At 43.6% G+C, this 21,849-nt stretch overlaps 1 protein-coding gene across 1 annotated transcript in view; it reads left to right on the top strand.

The window, feature by feature from the left end:
• Positions 1–21,849, top strand: part of LOC111957924 (seizure protein 6 homolog) — a 119,713-nt gene that overhangs the window by 59,275 nt on the left and 38,589 nt on the right. Inside the window, exons 2-3 of the mRNA XM_070436973.1 lie at positions 7,315–8,055; positions 9,920–10,053. Of these exons, the coding sequence (XP_070293074.1) occupies positions 7,315–8,055; positions 9,920–10,053 (875 nt within the window). The remainder of the gene's footprint in view (positions 1–7,314; positions 8,056–9,919; positions 10,054–21,849) is intronic.

Genomic DNA, 21,849 nt, shown 5'->3' with positions numbered 1-21,849 from the left:
TACATTTGAGGCACAGTCAGAGTTTTCCCTTTTCCTCTTCATTCTTACTGGTTTTATATCTCTAGTGCACTTTTAATATGTCCTCCATAATAGGAATGCATTGGTCAAGATGCTCCTCACGATAAGTGTGTGTGCGTGTGTGACTTTGTGGGGTGATTGATAAGGAGGAAAACTGTGCGGTTCAGGAGGAGGTGCGAGAGAGAAACCACTGTCTGAAACAGGGTTTGGAACCGTTCCACTGTTCCGACCAGCAACATAAAGTTTTGAACCGTTTCAAAAATATATTTTGTACAGTTTATGTCGTTCCTTTCTGTTCCTTTTTAAACTTCTGAAATCATAATTGTTTTACATTTAGCTCTTTATTAAATTACTTCACAAATCAGGCAGTGTGGATAAAGCAGCTTGCTATGGAGCTATGGCAAGCTATATCTCAGTGAGTTGTTTACATGCGTGATGGAAAGACAAGTGTAGGGCGTGACAGACATTTTGCGGGAAGGGAGAGAGCGAGAGAGGGTGGAGGAGGAGGCTTTGCTTGAAACGCTGGACATCTTGGAATGACATGAATTATCTGAATTAAAGGCGCTGCATGTTCAATCTTCTGCAGAAGTCAGGGCATTCATACTTCTTGCGTTTCGCGGAGCAGAGCTGTTGTGAAGGAAGTTATCAAGGAAGGGAGTTTGTGTTTATACAGGACCCCTCCCCCCTACTGTCAACCAATCATGTCAATGCGGAGCTATACAGAGCCCTCCGCACTGTTACAAAATTTGGGCKGCGCACGGCCTCTGCGTGCCTCCGGAGGCATCACACCATCCATACAGCGCCTCCCACCACATTTTCAGATGAAGCATAAATTGGCTTTTAGGCCCACATAATTATACCTAATGAGGAGCGGCTTCTATGGAGGAACTTTAAATGTCTTTGAACTTCAGAGTTGGCTTAACGTTGGACCAGAGAAGCTAGCTAGCTTCACCAGGATTAAAAAGAAACCTTACATTTTTTGTAGTTAAAAACCTCTTTGGACTAGGTGGGACGCTAGCGACCCACCTCGACAACATCCGGTGAAATTGCAGAGTGCGAAATTCAAAATACAAAAATCGTAATATTAAACATTCATGAAAATACAAGTGTCTTACATTGTTTAAAAGCTTAACTTCTTGTTAATCCAACCGCATTGTCAGATTTCAAAAAGGCTTTACCATGCGATTATCTGAGGACAGCGCCTCGCAACACCAGCAGAGACGTCACAAAAATCAGAAATAGCGATAAAATAAATCACTTACCTTTGAAGATCTTCCTCTGTTTGCAATCCCAAGGGTCCCAGCTACACAACAAATAGTTGTTTTGTTCGATAAAGTCCTTCTTAATATCCCCAAAAAGTCAGTTTAGTTGGCGTGTTTGATTCAGTAATCAATTCAGTTCCACTCGTTCAACATGCAGACAAAGGAATCCCAAAAGTTACCGGTAAACTTCGTCCAWACAAGTCAAACAACGTTTCTAATCAATCCTCAGGTACCCTAATATGTAAAAAAAATTATACAATTTAAGACGGAATATACCGGAGATAAATAGCGAARTGCGCGCCTTCATCCACGCGTGCCACAAGACTACAGTCCAAATGAGAGCCACCTTGAAAAACTACAACTACTAGCTCATTTTTCAAAAAACAAGCCTGAAACCCTTTCTAAAGACTGTTGACATCTAGTGGAAGCCATAGGAACTGCAATCTGTGAGGAATTTCTTTGAATATCCCATAGACAAGCATTGGAGTGGCCTGTGACATCAAAAAAAATAATTCYGGATGGATTCTCCTCGGTTCTTCATCTGCCATATCAGTTCTGTTATACTCACAGACTTTATTTTAACGGTTTTAGAAACTTCAGAGTGTTATCTACCCAATGCTACCAATTATATGCATTTCCCAGCTTCTGGGCCTGAGTACCAGGCAGTTTACCTTGGGCACGTCAGTCATCCAAACTTCCGAATACTGCCCCCTAGCCTTAAGAAGTTTTAAAAATCCAATGTSAAATGTGATAACTATAGTATATCTAGCTAGCATTGAAAAAGTTAATCCATTAATCTCTAATAAAAAATCTCTCTCCCTATCTTCTGAATCATGCTTGTAACTTCATGCTGCAGCTATGCTTCGAAGGGGGAGGGGCAGGTAGCCTACATGCACACACTGGCAAAGATTTTCAGCTGGTAGGTAGACGCTGGAAGAAGTTCTGGTCGACAGAGGGAGGGCTTTGCATAGGTGCTTCGTTGCTTTTTTAGTGGGACTGGAAAAAAATGCCCGGAACGTAAAATAACGTTATTAACCGGTTCCCATGCTTTTAAAATAACAGTTCTGTTCCGGAGCCATATAGATCACTTTCTTTCCCTCTTCTGAAAATCTCGTTATTTTCCGGTTTTCGGTTCTGTTCCCTGAACCGGTTCCAACCTCTGGTCTGAACACATTCCCCTGTGTACTACTGTTGATTCAAGAGCGAGAGCACTATTCAGCTTTAAGATCCTCACCCAGGCCCAGGCCCAGGCCCAGAACCAAGGGAGACCCAGGCTACTCAGATTAAAATAACACCATGGTGTTCAATTATTCATGGTACGGCGTAGAGATGATGTAGCCAACTTTCAGTCAATGTGTGTGCGTGTGTGCGTGCGCATAATGTAGTTTCAAAATAAAATGCAAGAGTATTGGTCTTTTCTTTCAAAAGGAATCTACTGGATTTCTTTCAACTGGATTGACCGTGCCTCCCTAAGAAGGAGTTTTGCTTCCGTGTTTTGTGAAGCCTTGAGCCCAGACCTCATAGCCACGATGTTAAAGTTTCTCAGAACTTTAATCAATGGAGTTTATATTGAATTCATGGTTTATTCAAGATAAGCCTATTTTTTTTCTGGCGGTGCCTTTAGAAAACTAAAATGATAAACATCAAAGTACCGCTGAAGCTTATTCCCTTCTCTGTGAATCTCTCTGTGCCTGTGTCTCCTGAAGTATTGGCTTCTGACAAAGGGAAAGGAGAAAGGGGGAAAGAGGGAGATGTGCAGAGGGTTTATAACAAATACCCTGTGGTTATACAGGTTATTCCATATATATCTATGGTAATACCATCTGATCCTTACAGTATGCTGTTTGCTACCTCTTCAAATACATTTGTCTTTGATAGTACTACTGCAAATTCTTATTGTAGATCTGATTCTGAGACCCTATTATCAGTCAGACATTTGATGTAAAGCCTCAAATACTAATTTAATTTTAACAATACTATTAGTATTTGAAATGCAGTATTGTTTAAGATGTTTTACTTTTAAGGATCTACAGTACCTACAATCTCTGTGTGTGTATTTCCAGTCTTCTCTCCCCTGGCAACAGCTTTCACATGTCATTGCCATACCGAGTGTGGATTTATTTAATACCAGCCAAGGAGTGGATTATTTTACAAAACTCATGCTGCTCCTGTAAGAAGAAATGTGTACATTGTGCTTTTTTAAATGTATTTTATTTTTTACACGTCATAGAAAAGAGGGTATATAAATATAGTCAGTCAGTTCAGTTCAATTTGTGGTATGCATTTGTTGTGGTTGTGTTTCAGATGTATTTTGTGCCCAATAGAAATGGTAAATAATGTATTGTGTCATTTCAAATTAGAATATGTTTCTAAACACATGGATTCTCCCATGATTACGTCTAGTCCTGAATGAATCGTGAAAAATTATGAGTGAGAAAGTTACAGATGCACAAATTTCATACCCCCAAGACATGCTAACCTCTCACCATTACAATAACAGGAGGGGGGATGATGTTTATGTCTCTGTAACTTTCTCACTCATCACTATTCAGGATTATCCGTAATCATGGTAGCATCCACATTAATGTAGAATGATTTAGAAACATATTTGGCCTTTGGCCAGTCATAGCTGGGTAATGTTCTTTAATACGGTTAAGTCAGTTGAGCCTGATAGGCTCCATTCTCACCCCAGAGGTGGTTCTCATCGAATCTTCCTTCCACGTCTGCCCATCACAGTCCCATCTTGATGCGGCAGATGTGGGCAACCTCAGCTGTAGATGCTTTGTACAGCTTGACCAGATTAAGCAGCTGTGTGGTGAAATCACCTGCGTCCTTGGTGGGGTGAGGGAGGTCCTTGGCAATCTCCTTCATCTTGTCTTGTCTTCTGGATGTTGACCTCTGGGTGCCAATCAGCATGACCAGGATCATCAGGAGCTGGTCGAGGTTGTGGATTTGGGAATGTTACCAGGGGTGCCTGGATGAGAAAGGTTATGTCGGGTCCCCTTTTGGGCCAATTCTTGTTGTTTGTTGGGAACTGGCCCCTACCCCCAAGTCAATCAGGTTCAGGTCAGGATAGATAGGCGGTTGGACCGTTGGAGCTAGGGCCRGAGCAGGAACAGGAGGCACTGGCTGGGGAGGTGCAGGAGAAACAGGGGTGGAATATGTGGGTGGAAAATCATTGTCGTCGTCATCCCTATTTCTTATTTTTCTCTTATTGATTCCATCTATCCTTCTTTCTTACTTTCTTGTACCATTATGCCTTTAACTTTCCTATTAGTCCTGTGTTCTGCTTCTCTTTCCCATTTCCTGAAATCATCCCAATCTATCCTATTTGCTTTGCCATTCTTGGTTGTCTCAAAATCCTGCAACTTCTTCCTACATTCTGCTGCTTAATGCACCTTTCAAGGGAAAATCTTCTATCTTGTGCCTGAGCGGTACCTGTTCCAGAATGTCCCTGCCCCACTTACCTGCCATKACCTCCAGTCAGCAGGTCAGACAGGCAAGGCTCTCCCTTGCTGCTCTTGGCTCCCATTGTGGAAAACTCTGTCTACACACACATGCTCAAAAACAAAAATAAACAACAATATTTGTTTAGGAACGACTTCCTTTTCTAAGAATTGGTTAGAAAAAAATAGGCACTTGTTCTGAAAAATATGTTTTTGCTTGTCTATGTAACACAGGGTTTTGTTCCCAATAATGTGCATTTACCCGGGAATATCTCTGCTATAAAACAGGGTTTTCTCCAGACACAGTAGAGCCCTCCTTGCACTAAGACATGGTCTTCTTCACACATAGTGAAAACTCACACACAGTGAATTCTCCTCTGCACACAGTAGAGTATTCTGTCACAAAGACAATATCTATGTTTTAACGTGCACTTAAGTTGCTCCACCCTTCATTCTATTGTTTGGGGTGGCGTATCCGTCCACTGACGCTCACTGGCAGGTTGAAGGGGGGTCCCTTCTGCTCGACTCAGGCGGAGTGTGGGCTCCCTGAGCTACGTCTAATGCAGCCCCTGCGCGCTGTTAACCTTGGTGTCCCCGGGAACGATCAGCAAACAGAGTCAGCCATCCCATCCTCGTAGCCAAGAATTGTTGTGGAAATTCTAACCAGAAAGGAAGAGACTGTAGATTGTTCAAACAACAACTTCTTATCATAAGATATGCAAATCTGGAGCAGTTAAAACTTCTTATGGCTGCAATCCCGTTAACGGGATCGATATGACAACAGCCAGTGAAAGTGCAGGGCGCCAAATTCAAACAACAGAAATCTCATAATTAAAATTCCTCAAGCATACAAGTATTTCACACCATTTTAAAGATACACTTCTTGTTAATCCCACCACAGTGTCCGATTTCAAAAAGGCTTTACAGCGAAAGCACCACAAACGATTATGTTAGGTCACCGCAAAATCACAGAAAAACACAGCCATTTTTCCAGCCAAAGACAGGGTCACAAAAAGCAGAAATAGAGATAAAATGAATCACTAACCTTTGATGATCTTCATCATATTTATATCCAAAAACCTCAGTTTACATTGGCGCCATGTTCAGAAATGCCTTCAAAATATCCGGAGAAATTGCAGAGAGCCACATCAAATAACAGAAATACTCATCATAAACTTTAATGAAAGACTTGTTCTTAATGCAACCGCTGTGTCAGATTTCAAAAAAGCTTTACGGGAAAAGCACAATATTCAATAATCTGAGAACAGCGTTCAGCCACAAAAGGAAGCCATACAGTTACCCGCCAAATTGTGGAGTCAACAAAGTCATAAATAGCATTATAAATCTTCACTTACCTTTGCTGATCTTCGTCGGAATGCACTCCCAGGACTCCCACTTCCACAAGAAATGTTCATTTTGTTCAGTAATGTCCATCATTTATGTCAAAATAGCTACTTTTGTTAGCGTGTTTGGTAAACAAATCCAAAGTCACGAAGCGTGTTCACTGAAAGCAGACAAAATGTCAAAAAGTTCCGTAACAGTCAGTAGAAACATGTCAAATGATGTATTGAATCAATCTTTAGGATGTTTTTAACATAAATCTTCAATAATGTTCCAACTGGAGAATTCCATTGACTTCAGAAGTGCGATGGAACAGAGCTCCCTCTCATGTGAACGCGCATGGTCAGAGCATGGTCAGTTCATGGCAGATCTTACTCATTCCTCTCTCCTTCGGCCCCACTTCACAGTAGAAGCATCAGACAAGGTTCTAACGACTGTTGATATCTAGTGGAAGCCGCAGGAAGTGCAAACTGACCCATATCCCACTGTGTATTTGATAGGCGATGAGTTGAAAACCTACAAACCTCAGATTTCCCACTTCCTGGTTGGATTTTTTTCTCAGGTTTTTGCCTGCCATAGGAGTTCTGTTATACTCACAGACATCATTCAAACAGTTTTAGAAACTTCAGAGTGTTTTCTATCCAAAACTAATAATAATATGCATATATTAGCAACTGGGACTGAGGAGCAGGCAGTTTACTCTGGGCACCTTTTCATCCAAGCTACTCAATACTGCCACTGCAGCCATAAGAAGTTAACAATCCACTCAACAGTGCGGAGTTAAGAGCCCAACAAACAAGAGTTGGGTCTCAGCTTTTATAACCTTTGTCTACGTGGCAGTTTAGCAGGTGTGTGAGATCACGATGGGAACATAGTGTACAAACAAATAAGAACGTCAGTTTTATTACTTCTTTCTGCTGATAGAATTGTCGCTGCAGCTCAAGCTAGCCTCTGATCTCTTCATGTCTCCACACAGCTGTGCCCTTGAAAGATACGAAAATAACAAGATGGACTCAAAAACTGTGGTCGCTCTCAGAGGCTCTTTGTCTTTGGTTACGTGACCAAGTTACTTAAAAACAAGAGAGGAAAAACACTGGCTTCTTCTTACATGAGAGAAACAGACAGTGGAAATGTACAGATTCAAGGCTCATACAGCGCATGTGCATAACAAAGTTTGTAATTTCTACCACCATGCTGTCCCAATACTTTTGGAACTCACTGTATGTGTTCTGTCTGTGTTGTTCCAGGCTCCTATTCTGAGGATGGGACGTCCGTCACACAGAGGGGACAGTCTGAGGGTGGAGGCCCCAGCCCGTATCCCAACACACGGGACACTGACAGAGGGATCCCCCTAGTGACAACCGCCCCTCCCCTGAATGTCCCCAACCATCACACTCTCTACAAAGGCTTCCTCCTTCAGGAGTCCCTCCAAGGACAGCGGCATTTCTTTGAGGACAGTGGGGGTGTGGATACCCACCCCACTATGCCACCATCAGGTCCCCACTTTGCCAGAGACCCCTCCTCCACTCACACAGTGCCACACAAGGAAGCGCTGGCTTTCTCCGATGTTGCCTCAACCACTACCACTGTGGCAACAGCCACGTCACCGTTGGCAACACAGGGTAGCTCTGTTCCAGGGGGGCGTGTCTCTGTGACTCAGAGAGGGGCGTTGACCAATAGCAGGGGGAGGACAGAGGAAGAAGCTGATGCCATGGATACCCTGACCACTCCTGTCATGCACACCTCTGCCCTTCCTCCCCACTCAAACACCCACAACCTGCCTGCTCCTATGGGTGACAGGCACTCTGAGGTCCCTTCCCCATCCACCATGACTCCCCCAGAGAAGGATAAAGGGAAGTCAGCAGAACACAACATGAGCCATGCCAGTGATGGTGCAGCGATGGACACTTCTGCAGTATCTGGTGATGTGGATGATGAGACCACTACGACCACAACCACCACCATCACCACCAGCCTGCCCAACCCAGGTAATGTAACACAGCCATGTAGCTACACACTTCTAATGATCACCTACTCTTAACCAGAGACATACAGTGTACGAATTACTGTCAAATACAATATCCTGCACCACACCTAACACCAGTTTCCATGATTCTGTCTTCATTGTGAAGATACTGTATAATGAACAGCATGCTCAGATTCTCATTATACAGTTTTAGAGATAATCCTGGGCCTTGGTGGGTTGTAAAGTGGCTGAATTTCACTCTCTCCAACACAGCAGCTCTGTGTCTGTCTGTCTGAGACACCACTGTGCTCACACTCTCAATCCTCTCTGTTTGCAGCTCACATATCTAAACAGCCAAGGGGCTTAAATTAATTACAACATCAGTATTCCTGCTCCTCTCACACTCAATCAAGAGTGGAAACCAGATTGCAAACATGAGATATTGAGACACATTTGTGTTATGGTGGGAGTGAAGGAGAATTTTCAGCCTGGTCTCATAGACTAGATAGACGTAACATAGTAAATGTAAATACAGGACACTCAAATTATTATGATATGTTACGTTTGGTATGGTTACATAAGACAGAAGGGAAGGGAAAGGGTTACCTAAGGCAAAAAACAAAAGGAGGGTGTTTGATTGGAGTCGATGCGTTGAAGCATAACATGAACTTCTAGCAACCCAAAGGTTGCATGTTCAAATCTCATCACTGACAACTTCAACATTTTAGGAAATTAGCAGCTTTGCAACTTTTTACTTACCACTTTTTAGCTATTTGCAACTACTTAGCATGTTAGTCAACCCTTCCCCTAACCTTAACCTAACCCTAACCCTTAAAATATATCCCTAACCCCAGCCTAGCTAACGTTAGCCACCTAGTTAACGTACGCATTAGCCATCTAGCTAACATTTGCCAAGTATTGCAAATTCATAACATTATTGTACAAATTGCAATTAGTAACATATCATACGTATTGTAATTTGCAACATGTCATACATATTGGAGGATGGACATCCACAAATGAATACATACCATACGAAACGTAACATATCATAACCACTGGAGAGAGACAGATTTACGTTTACTATGTTACATCTATTCCTAAATCTAGGTTGGAATCTTAGAGTGGAACGCTCCAGACACAGGCTTTGCTTCATTTGTGCTTTACCCACAGGGACCCCTTCACAACTAATGAAGGGCAGGATGGGGAAATCTCCCAATATGTCTGAGACACACACACACACATAGGTACACACACACACACACACACACACACACAACACAAACACCACAGCTCACACACCCACCACACACACAGGCACACAACACACAACACGCACACACACACACACAGCACACACACACACACACATAGGCACACACACATAGGCATTCACACACACACGCCTATACAAGCACCTAACACACGCACCTACATACAAGCACACAGTAACTTCCTGTTGTCATCCCTATCTCTGGAGGAAACTAGGAAGACAGAAATCAAATAAAGCTGTCGAGCGGAAACACCTCAAGGCGACCAGAAAATTGTCTGTGGTTATTCCCTCCAACTGATCTGTCCCTCGAGCCACACAACCAAAGAGGATAGAGTGAGAGGGCCTCTGTTGATTCGGGCAGAAAATTTGAAAACCTTGAAACACTATTAACGTAGGGGGGCTGGTGTGAGTGAGTGAGAGAATGGGACCAGGGAGGGATCAGGGAGGGTTAGTCTTACTTACTTAGGCCAATCGCTCCTTTGGGAGCATAGGCCATTGACGACTCCTCTCCATCAAACTCTGTTCTGGGCAGCCTTCTCCAGCTTGCTCCACCCCATGCCAGTTAATGAAGGGGTGTCACTGGTCTTCAATGTTTTTCCTTCTGTCCTTGCAGTTCCCTGTATCTTCAACCTGACAGCACCAGAGGGCTACATAGAGACGCCCCAGCCGTCCAGCTCTCATTACTACTCCTCTGTGGACTGCACCTACACCGTCACGGTCTACACGGGCTATGGAGTAGAGATACAGGTCAGATCGCCACTATTATTGCCAGAAGCGTGTTAATTTTGTACATCAAAAACAGTGATTGTCTATAAAAATATGGTGGATTAAACATAGGAACACACAAGACTGACACATCCTGTCGAGAAATTACATCAGATACCCAAATGCAACATCCAAAATGGCAATTTTGGCTCACGGGCAATACCACACTAGTGCTTCAAAATTATGATGATGTTCACTCAGTTCCAAGGTATTTACTGTTATTGTGCAGCGACTGACCTTTGGAAGCTGACACAGTGATTTAAACAGGGAATCTACCTCCACCTGAAGCCCCTCATCCACATGATTACTTCTCCAGCTCATCTTCTTTCTCTCATAAAATATACAATAGCCATTACCCCACTGCTCTTCCAGATGCTTGATCTAATATATTTTGGATGAAATTAATATGTACCGCAAATCATTCTCAATGATGTATCCCAGCTGCTCCGTGTCTTCTGTGAAAGACCAGAAAATGAGGAGGAGGAGGGTGGAGAGAGGTGAACTATCTTCCTCTCCACTGTTCTTCCTATCATTGCCTGCCTGCGCTTGCTAACACCCGGGACAGCAGCACATGTATACCCTGAGTGTACATAAAATGAGTGTAAAAACATTCCTAATATTGAGTTGCACCCCGTTTTGCCCTCAGAACAGCCTCAATTATTTGGGGCATGGACTCTACAAGGTGTCTAAAACGTTCCACAGGGATGCTGGCCCATGTTGACTCCAATGCTTCCCACAGTTGTGCCAAGTTGTCTGGATGTCCTTTGGGTGGTGGACCATTCTTGATAGACAAGGGAAAACTGTTGAGTGTGGAAATCCCAGCAGTGTTGCAGTTCTTGACACACTAAAATCGGTGTGCCTGGTACCTACTACCTACCGTACCCCGTTCAAAGGCACTTAAATCTTTTGTTCCTAATGTTTTTTCCACTCAGTATACGTCTCTCTTCTCTGATCTCCTCGTCTTGAATTATTCAATGTGACTTAGATGTAAGGAAGCTTCTTCTCTTAATGAATTACTTATGGATTATGTCCAGTCTTTTTGCTTGTTTACGAGACTCTTTTAATGCCTTCCTGTTAAAATGTCTCCACAGCTCCTCTTAACTTCGTTAAAGATACCTTACCCTCAGGTTGATTGACTAAATAATGTGGCATTCAGACAATGCGTGGATCACCCCTCAACGCCCCTCTACGCCCATCTACACCTCCCCTATGCCCCTCTACGCCCCCTACGCCCCTCTACAACCCTCTACACCTCTTTACACCCCACTACACTCAGTCTACACCCCTCTACACCCCTTTCACCCCTCTACACTTCAGGTGGTGTCATCCTGTTTCTAAAAGACTGGGTTGATAATTCCTTTTATCTGGAAATCTTTTGGATTAATCTACTTCAAAGGACTTCTCTAGACCAGGGGGCTTTGTAGAATGTGGGTCTTAACAACTCCAGTCTATCATTCAGTTTAGCGTAAGCTGGATTTAAATGGTTGCCTTGATGTAGGCAAGAAGATAAAGACTGATGTGGACTATTCCTTGAGCAGCATTTGTTTATTTGCCCTGCTTTGAGGTCTACGGCCCACACCTGCCTAGTCCACTGCTCCATCAGACCAAAGGGTCTCCAGTATTTACTGCTCCGGCCCTGCCTCAGGGCAGAGGAAGGGAGGGACGGTGTCGTGGCTGAATCATAATTAGTTAGGTAACATAGATAGATAAGATGTTATTTTCATCATATGCTTGTGAGATACTTGTCATTAGAATGGTTCCCTTTGGACTATAGGGTTGGCAGTGCATTTTCCCTTCTGAGCTAGGGCTTAGTCACTTGGGGCCCAGAGAGGGGAGAGGTCAGGCTTGTCTTCATATGTCAATGTATCTGTTAAACCATGTGGTGCTATGCAGAATATCAGAAGGGGAGGAGGACAGAATGGAACATTGTCTTCTTATGGGAATGTGTCTGTAACTATTCCTAAACCATGTGAAGGGATGGCGTTATTAATGGGGAACCAGTTAGTTATCTCATACAATGTCTGTCCGCCAGTCACTCCCTACTTTTCTCATTGGGGGAAGGAGTATGGCAGTGTCTGGAACCATTGTATGTCCCCTCTGAGGTTGCCCTTATCTTGACCTAGTATATGACCTAAGAGGCTCACTGTCTTTTCTGAGCTTATCCAGGAGGGGGTGTATTTTAGATGGGAGTATCTATAATTGACAATTGATATATGCCATTGGATGAGGCAATGTTTTGGTACCAAGCATGAGATTGAAACCTCGTCTTAGGAGACCAAACTGAACGATAATTTATAGCTAATGCTATCTAGCTATGGGATACTCCTCTTTCAAGTAAAAGGTTCTTTGTAAGTTGAGAGGGGTGTATCTTGGCTATAAATGATACTAAGAATTGTTTTGTAGACTCTCAGAGAATTCATTTATAGACACTGAATTGATCTGAGAGTCAAAAAGGGCTATGGTGAAGCTCATATATTATTAAAGATGGACTTTATAATATAACTCTGACTTGTGTGTGGTTGGCTCTTATTATTGAGTAATACAGGAAATTACCACGACAACGGAGAGAGACATTTGCTTGAAAAGTGTTTCTAGCTCTCAAACTCCCCAAGTCTATATAGTATACAGTACCACCCTCACAACTCCACACAAAGGCAAGACCCATCAGGTTTACCATGTGCCGTTATATACAGTGTGTTTAAGCTGCAGTCTGGGAGGAGGAGTGGGAGGTGGTTGAAAGTCAGAGACCCTCTGTTAACCACCCAACAGTGTTGTCATGTGAAAGTAGGATAGTCAGGATTGATTCACTTTCCGCTGTAGTCCCACATGGCTGTGTCAGTTCATAGATCAGTGCACTGTAGGCCAAGCTAAAACATGTCCAGCCCAGTAGTTCTGTCCACTCCAGAAGTGTGCAAGTGGTGAGAGAGGACCTTTAAGCAGCTCACTGAAGCCATGGTGGGTAGAACTGAAGAGTATCGACTGATGGGTCAATATTCCCAACTACTCTGGCTTAAGTGGACCTCGGCACAGTTCAATAAAGTACAGTTCTATCTGCAGTCTCTGTCTGGGTTGATGGCAGAGATTGATTGGGATGCATTGGTCACTGCTTGGACAATTTAACAAAGGGTGGCGCAGTCTGTCAATTCAATATTCGGTAAGAAGTGTCACCCTGATACTGTTTGGAGGGCTGAGGAAGAGTGCTTCACTAAAGAGTGACTGTCTGGGATGATATGGCATATTTAAATATATGGAACTATTGACATCTTGACATACTTTACAATTAGGGCTACAACAAAATTGCTAGAAAATATATACATGTTCAAACACATTTGTTTCTCCATTTTCTCTCTGTGTGAGTCGAGGATTTGTTTCTCTCATATGCAAAATAATTATCCACTGTGCACACACTTCGTAGTGAAATGACATACGTGCGCCAAAGACTGCAGAAGATTACATAAACCTGGGAGCAGAGGATCATTGATTAATCACTCTCAGCCATGAGCCACACACAACTGGAACATGTAGGCTACATATTGCATGTAGATCCTTAATACCATAAACATGACGTGTGTCCTGAACCTTTGACACATTTTTTAGGTTACGGTGTGTCAGAGGGGAAGAGGAGGCATGCAGCGTTCAGTCGCCTGCAACGTGCTATTTGCACATTGGCTCCCTCCCTGACTGAACAGCAGTAGAGTTCAGGCTCTAGCCTACAGGGCTTTAGCTGTTCTTAGCCAGACGCACTGACTCCCAGTACACTAAAGCACACGGCTCAGACCTTTTACTGCTGGAGGGACAAGAATCAATACCCTGGCCCAATCCACTCTCATCTCCTGATAGGTAGTCCACAACTCAATCATAACTAGGGAGCTGGAGGTAAGTAAAAACAAGGGCCTGTTAATGACCTGTCATCATCTGTGGGAGAGAGCAGTATCTTCAGCACTGAGTGCTCACCAGTAATATGTACTGTACAATAACCCAGTCTTAGGAGTAGCATGTGTGGTGTGTGTCAAAACAATATTTCTATCCCTGAAATGTCTGCTCCACAATGGCTCTGGTGTTTCAGCTCAGGTAGAAAAAGCTGTCAAACAGCTGCCTCCACACCTCCACATCCTATAAAACATAATTTCTACTTCAATCCAGATTTTGGAGAAGCTGGTGTCACAGAGGCCTCTCCTCTCCTCCCCTCGCCTCTCCCCTCCTCTCTCCTCTCCTCCCCTCGCCTCTCCCCTCCTCTCATCTGACCAGCCTCTCCTCTCCTCCCCTCGCCTCTCCCTCCTCTCTCCTCTCTCTGGACCAGGCCTCTCCTCTCCTCCCTCGCCTCTCCCTCCCTCTCCTCTCCTCTCCCCTCGCCTCTCCCCTCCTCTCCTCTCTCTGGACCAGGCCTCTCCTCTCCTCCACTCGCCTCTCCCCTCCTCTCCTCCTCTCTGGACCAGGCCTCTCCTCTCCCCCCTCGCCTCTCCCCTCCTCTCCTCTCTCTGGACCAGGCCTCTCCTTCTCCTCCCCTCGCCTCTCCCCTCCTCTCCTCCTCTCTCTGACAGCCTCTCTCTCCTCCCCTCGCCTCTCCCCTCCTCTCCCCTCCTCTCTCTGGACCATGCCCCTTGTGTTTTTCCTTTGTCACAGTGTATGTTCTCCTCCTGTTGTGGGCTGACTGATGCCTGTTAGGCCCTCCATGGTTCCACAGAGGAGCTGGGAGAAGTGCAATTAGCAGATTCCACATGGGCTCTGTGAATACAACACTGGGGGAAAGAGAAACAAGGAGATGCACTTAGTGGCAGTGAGAAAGCCCAGCTCTCAGTGATCTCACTGTGCTTGTTTGTCTTGTCAGCACTACTGAGCACCGGTACTTTGCACCACCTGGGTGACGGTGTGAATAACTCGCTGTGACTACGTTGACTGTTGTTCTCTCACTGCTCTTTCCTCACTGAGACAAGAGGGGATTTGAATCACAATCTATAGTCTGTTTCAGCCCAACAGCAGCCCAGATACTTAAAAAGTCTCTCAGACACCCAGTTTGTGAATGTGGGCTTTCCAGCTAAGCCAACAAAGGTCCTTACAAGACTGTAATGTCCTCTGACTCAGAGTGAAGTGCTGGTTATTTTCAGCATTATTTATTTCTATCCCTAACACTTAACTCAGCGGGACAAGTGGCAGTGATGGCAGCCATGTTAGTTCACATTCTGAGTTTCCTCTCATTTTGTGATGTGCACCTGCTGTCTCCAGGCAGACACTGACAGGATCAGGCAGTAGATGAGATGACTGACCGGTGACTGCTCCCACATGGTGACACTCACGACACCACAGCCACTCACTGGAAGTGGCTATAGTCACAGTCACACCTGCTGCCACACAGGCCAATCTCCAGTGCCATGGCTGATAGTCAGAGAGTCATAGAGGGAGTGTGAAATGAAGGAAAGAAGAGAGGGAAGGAGGGAAAGTCCATTACTCATCTCTCCTTTTGCACTCTGTTTGCCTCTTTTGTACTTTGCTATTGTTGGGAGAGGATTTGAAGTTCACCAATGTGACTGAGGCAGGGCTTTTAGATGTGGAGAGTGCAGTACAGCACTTTAGAATCCTTTCTGGTGGTTTTTTTTAAGATGCATTTTTTCCTGGTCAAGGAGTCAGTGTTGGTGGGTATCATCAGCCTGCTCACCTGTCTTGGATTCAGTCTGCAAGGCAGCTCCTCTCACTCTCCTGTACCTACCTCTCCCACGTCACCTTGTTGGAGACTTAACAGACGATTTTCAGAGAGGACATAACAACAAAGAGACAGAGTCGATGAATTAAGAGATCAGAAAGGGATTCAAGAGGTCTTCTGATATTTAGAGACAGAACAAGGAGGACATAGAGAAAGAAAGGAAAGAAATAAGGGAGGGAGAGAGAAAGATGGAGAATTTGGAAGCAGAGTTGGCTTCCAGAGTGTTTCAGTTGGATGACTAACAGGATCAATGTAACACAATGTTAATAAATACTGCCGTAGGCTCCTTCCTCCCTGTCAGGAGTTGTTCTAATGTTCGATCAGAATGTTGTCCTCTTAATTCAGCTCATTTGGACAATGAGATCTGGAAACAGCAGCTATTAACATCAGTAACACAGGCCAACAATGAGAATAAGTGGACAGCTAATGCTTTTCTGATGCTCTACTCTCCACCTTCTAAATAATAGTGTAGAGGAGATGCAGATTTACCACTACAGTACATGTACTTCATACAGAAAAAGCAACTTTCAATGAAAAGTTTCTGTGTGGAACAGAGGTGGATTATTGGACATCTATTACATGAAACAACATTTGCCACTGAAATGCTGTCACACTGAATATAAAGTATTCCATATTTATTAGGTACACCTGCTCTTTCCATGACATAGACTGACAAGGTGAATCAAGGTGAAAGATATGATCCCTTATTGATGGCACCTGTTAAATCCATTTCAATCAGTTTAGATGAAGGGTAGGAGACCGGTTAAATAAGGATTTTTAAGACTTAAGACAATTGAGACATGGATTGTGTATGTGTGTCATTCAGAGGGTGAATCACCAAGACAAAATATTTAAGTGCCTTTGAACGGGGTATGGTAGTAGGTACCAGGCGACGCTGCTGGGTTTTCCATAAGCAGCAGTTTTCCCTTGTCTATCAAGAATGGTCCACCACCCAAAGGACATCCAGACAACTTGGCACAACTGTGGGAAGCATTGGAATCAATATGGGCCAGCATCCCTGTGGAACGCTTTCGACACCTTGTAGTCCATGCCCCGACGAATTGAGGCTGTTCTGATGACAAAAGGGGGTGCAACTTAATATTAGGAAGGTGTTCTTAATGTTTGGTATACTGAGTTTATTACGATAGTCCTCTCACAGCATGGCTACAAATGATTTCCATTCACTCCATATAACCTAACTCTTATTTTCACGTTGTTGCTGGCTTTTCCTTGCCCTACGACTTTTTGTCCCTTGTCTATAATTTCCCTGCTTAATTCAGGCGTGCTGCATAAAACCAATTTTCCGACAGGCGTGTAGGAATTGTGGTGATAATGAGATCGAAACGGCTGAGGTGAATGTTAAAATGAGATAAGTGCAGACGCGGAAAGCGTGTGAATGTTCCATCTCTTAGGAGGATGAGTGAAGCTTAGCCTGTGGTTTTTTTACCCTCGTTGCTCTTATACCCTCKGTGGGATGGGAAAGCTAGCTGATAGGATACATTCAGTAGGAGTTGTCTGAGCCTGGACCTGAGTCTTTTGAGGCCACTGGATTTCCCCTCCCCGAAATGTTCCATACGCAAAAAAACCCTGCTTATTTCTCTCAGATTTTGTGCAAACATGTTATTTCATCCCTGTTGGTGAGAATTTCTCATTTGCCAAGATAATCTATCCACTTGACAGGTGTGGCATATCAAGAAGCGATTAAACAGCAGGATAATTACACAGATGCACCTTGTGCTGGTGAAATTAAAGGTCATTCTAAAATGTCCAGTTTTGTCACACAACACAATGCCACAGATGTCTCAAGTTTTGAGGGAGTATGCAAATTGGCATGCTGACTGCAGGAATGTCAACCAGAGCTGTTGCCAGAGGATTAAATGTTCATTTCTCTACCATAAGCCGCCTACACTGTTGTTTTCGAGAATTTGGCAGTACGTCCAACCGGCCTCACAACCACAGACCACATGTAACCACGCCAGCCCAGGACCTTCACATCCTGCTTCTTCACCTGTGGGATCATCTGAAGCTGAGGAGTATTTCTGTCTGTAATAAAGCCCTTTTGTGGGGGGAAACTCATTCTGATTGGCTGGGCCTTGCTCCTCAGTGGCCCTGCCCAGTCATGTGAAATCCATAGATTACTAATGAATTTATTTCAGTTGACAGATTTTTTATATGAACTGTAACTTAGTGAAGTTGTTGAAATTGTTGCATATTTTTTTTTGTTCAGTATAGTTTGGTCCCTGCTGTCCAGTTTGCTTCCACATACTGTAATCTCTTCTCTCTGGAGACAACTACTCAGCTCTTCACCTTCAGCCGACCTTGGCTCAGCAGGAACAACCTCAACAGATTTGCATTCAACCAGCCCCTTGAACCAGGATTACACAGCCATCAAATAGAAACAGGCTTTAAGGAAGAAAGACTCGGCTCAGGGTGACACTGTGTTCAATTTCCTCTGGAAGAGCTTAACTTTTCTGCGCTACGGATACCGAATACGGGTTCACTTTCCTAAACAACTGCTGAATTGCAGGGCGCCAAATTCAAAAATATTCCTAAAAATATTTATAATCATGCAATCACAAGTGAAATATACCAAAACACAGCTTAGCTTGTTGTTAATCCACCTATGGTGTCAGATTTTGAAAATATATTTTACAGCGAAATAAATTTTGTGAGTGTAGCTTTCAATGCTACATCAGCTAGCCCCAAATTAGCATGGTCACGAAAGTGTGAAAAGCAATAAAATGAATCGCTTACCTTAGATAATCTTCGGACGTTTCCACTCACGAGACTCCCAGTTACACAACAAATCTTCTTTTTGTTCGATAAATATTACTTTTATCACAAAAAAACGCCATTTGGGTTGCGCATTATTTTGAGAAAACAAAAGCCGTGTTCCGTTCGACAAATCCCAAAAAGTATCCGAAATGGTCGTAGAAACATTTCAAATGTTTTTTTACAATCAAACCTCAGGTTGTCTTTAACAAACATAATCGATAATATTTCAACCGGAGCATAACCTATTCATTAAGAGAGAAAAGGAAAATGGTGAGCTCCTCCCGCGCGCGCAGGAAATATTCAGAGGACACCTGACCTCTTTTGAAACATCTCGCTAGTTTTTCTAAATAAAAGCCTGAAACTATGTCTAAAGCCTGGTCACAGCCTGAGGAAGCCAKTGGAAAAAGAATCTGGTTGATATCCCTTTAAATGGAGGTTAGACAGGCCAGGAAACAAAGATTTTTAAAAAAGAAATCACTTCCGGGTTACTTTTTCTCAGGATTTCGCTTGCAGAATAAGTATTATTTTTCTCACAGACAATATTTTGACAGTTTTGGAAACTTTGGAGTGTTTTCTATCCTAATCTGTAAATTATATGCATATTCTACGATCTGGGCCAGAGAAAATGTCCGTTTACGTTGGGTACGTTATTTAAAAAATATATATAATAATCTGACCCCTAGCGCTAATCACTGCTTCTCTCTTACCATTGAGTGGCCTCAGGTCTCATGTAATAGCAACTGTCGTCTGTGACAGCCTTGCCAGACCATTTCAAGGACAGGCATATGAATGCACACAGGAAATCACACAAAGTATCCCTTTTTCAGTGTGTGTGCCAGGATTTGTACCTTGTGATTTACACAAATCTTAGTTCTTTTGTGTATGGTATTATGTGTGTTGTATATGGTCTGTATGTTGTGTAGCAGTGTGTTTTGTGTCCAGTGTTGGACCAGGTGTCACTGTGTCAAGTGGCCCAGACAGACATACCTCAATATTAACCAGCAGAACCATGGCTCTCCATGGCCCTGACTGTCTCTTTATCTCCCCACCCCTCCCATCTCCTCCTCCCTCTCCTCTCTTCTCTTCTCTCTCCTCTCCTCCTCATGGCCCAGTTCTCCTGTCTGGACCAGATGTTAGTGCTGGTGCTCTATCACTTCCCTACCCCCTACTTAATCATTGTCTATAATTAGCTAGCAGCCCACATACTCTAGTACTCTCACAGACACTCACACAACGTGGGACCATTTGAAGGAGGGAACGGAGATACCTAATTAGAGGAGCTTTCTCCTTTATTCTCTTTCTTTCATTCCTCCCTCCTCCCTCTGTTCCTTCTTACATCTGTAGAGATAGAAGGGCAATCTCTGGAGAGGGGGAGTGGTTTGCTGCACGGAGAGATACAGAAAGCAGAAAGCATTCATCTCGTCCCCCACATGCTCTCCAAAATCTGGTGTTTATTTTATTGGAAAGTGTCACTTGAATTATTTAGAGTTATTTCATTTTCATGTGTTGCTTTTAAATATATAGTAAGCAACACAGAATGTTGTGATTGGGACATAGTTGTTTACTCTGGGGGAGGAGCCTAATTAGTATTGTAGTAATTCGACTTTAAGGGATTATGATGCTTTTAACCTTAACGTGCTGTTGACCGCCTGTTTGCATATCAACAAAACAAACCATGTCCGTGTTGTCAGACAGACGTGTGCTGATCCAGGGATTAGATCAGTGTTAGGTAGACAGTCGGGACTAATGCCAACACAAACTGGATTATCCCAACAGTATTCTGGAAGTATTCCATTGACATGGGGATTTCAGGATAATGTGATTAGGTTGTGATGACCTTTGTTTAATGGGACTWTTGTCCAATGCTGTAGCCATGAGTTAATTAAAACTACATCAACTTGTTGTTGTGCATTCGGAAAGTATTCAGACCCCTTGACTTTTTCCACATTTTGTTACGTTACAACCTTATTCTAAAATTGATTACATTTCCCCCCCCCCCCCTCATCAATCTACACACAATACCACATAATTACAAAACTAAAACAGGTTTTAGACATTTTGCAAATGTAAAAAAAAAAAAATGAAATACCACATTTACATAAGTATCCAGACCCTTTACTCAGTACTTTGTTGAAGCACCTTCGGCAGCGACTACAGCCTTGAGTCTTCTTGGGTATGATCCTCTCACCTCTCGTCACTGCACAGCATTTTCAGGTCTCTCCAGAGATGTTCGATCTTGTTCAAGACCGGGGCTCTGGCTGGGCCACTCAAGGACATTCAGAGACTTGTCCCGAAGCCACTCCTGCGTTGTCTTGAAACTGTGCTTAGGGTCATTGTTAGGTTTAGGTTTCCTCCAGACGTGAAGCTTGGCATTCAGGCCAAAGAGTTCAAACTTGGTTTCATTAGATGAGAGAATCTTGTTTCCGAGTCCTTTAGGTGTTTTTTGGCAAACTCCAAGCAGGCGATCAGGTGCCTGTCTGGCCACTCTACCATAAAGGCCTGATTGGTGGAGTCCACAGAGGAACTCTGTAGCTCTGTCAGAGTGACCATCGGTTTCTTGGTCACCTCCCTGACCAAGGCCCTTCTCCCCCGATTGCTCAGTTTGGCCGGGCGGCCAATCCGGTCTCGGAGCTCTAYGGACAATTCCTTTGACCTCATGGCTTGGTTTTTGCTCAGACATGCACTGTCACTGTGGGACCTTATATAGACAGGTGTGTGCCTTTCCAAATCATGTCCAATCAACTGAATTTACCACAGGTGGACTCCAATCAAGTTGTAGAAACATCTCAAGGATGATCAATGGAACAGGGTGCACCTGAGCTCAATTTCGAGTCTCATAGCAAAGGTTCTGAATACTTATGTAAATAAGGTATTTCTGTTTTTTAAATGAGCAAACATTTAAAAACAAGTTTTTGCTTTGTCGTTATGGGGTATTGTGTGAGGAAAATGTTGACAGTTGTTGCTATAGCAGCACTGTCCTCATAAGAGCACAATCACAGAGACTTGATATAGTTAGGTGTTTAATAAACCCGTCAGACGACCCCTCATCATTTCGTGCTAGCTTAGAGGCCCCACACAGTGCACCATGCACCTCTCACCCTTTCTCTTTTTATCTGGTCTCTCATTCACGTTAGGGCAGTTTGGTGTTTTTTGTTCTGCTGTTTTTCATTTTGCTCCTTCTATCTGACACGTCTATTACGCTTTTGGAACAGAGCTTTCACAGGTCAAGGCCTGGAACCATCTTCTGTCACCCAACGTTCACCAATCATACTCTGGAGTTCCAGCTGATGGGTTCTGACATATAT

Source organism: Salvelinus sp. IW2-2015, linkage group LG4p (assembly GCF_002910315.2).
Source record: "Salvelinus sp. IW2-2015 linkage group LG4p, ASM291031v2, whole genome shotgun sequence".
In the NCBI taxonomy this organism is placed as follows: Eukaryota; Metazoa; Chordata; class Actinopteri; order Salmoniformes; family Salmonidae; genus Salvelinus; species Salvelinus sp. IW2-2015.
Note: the sequence above shows the minus strand (reverse complement) of the source record. Positions and strands in the feature narration are given on the sequence as shown.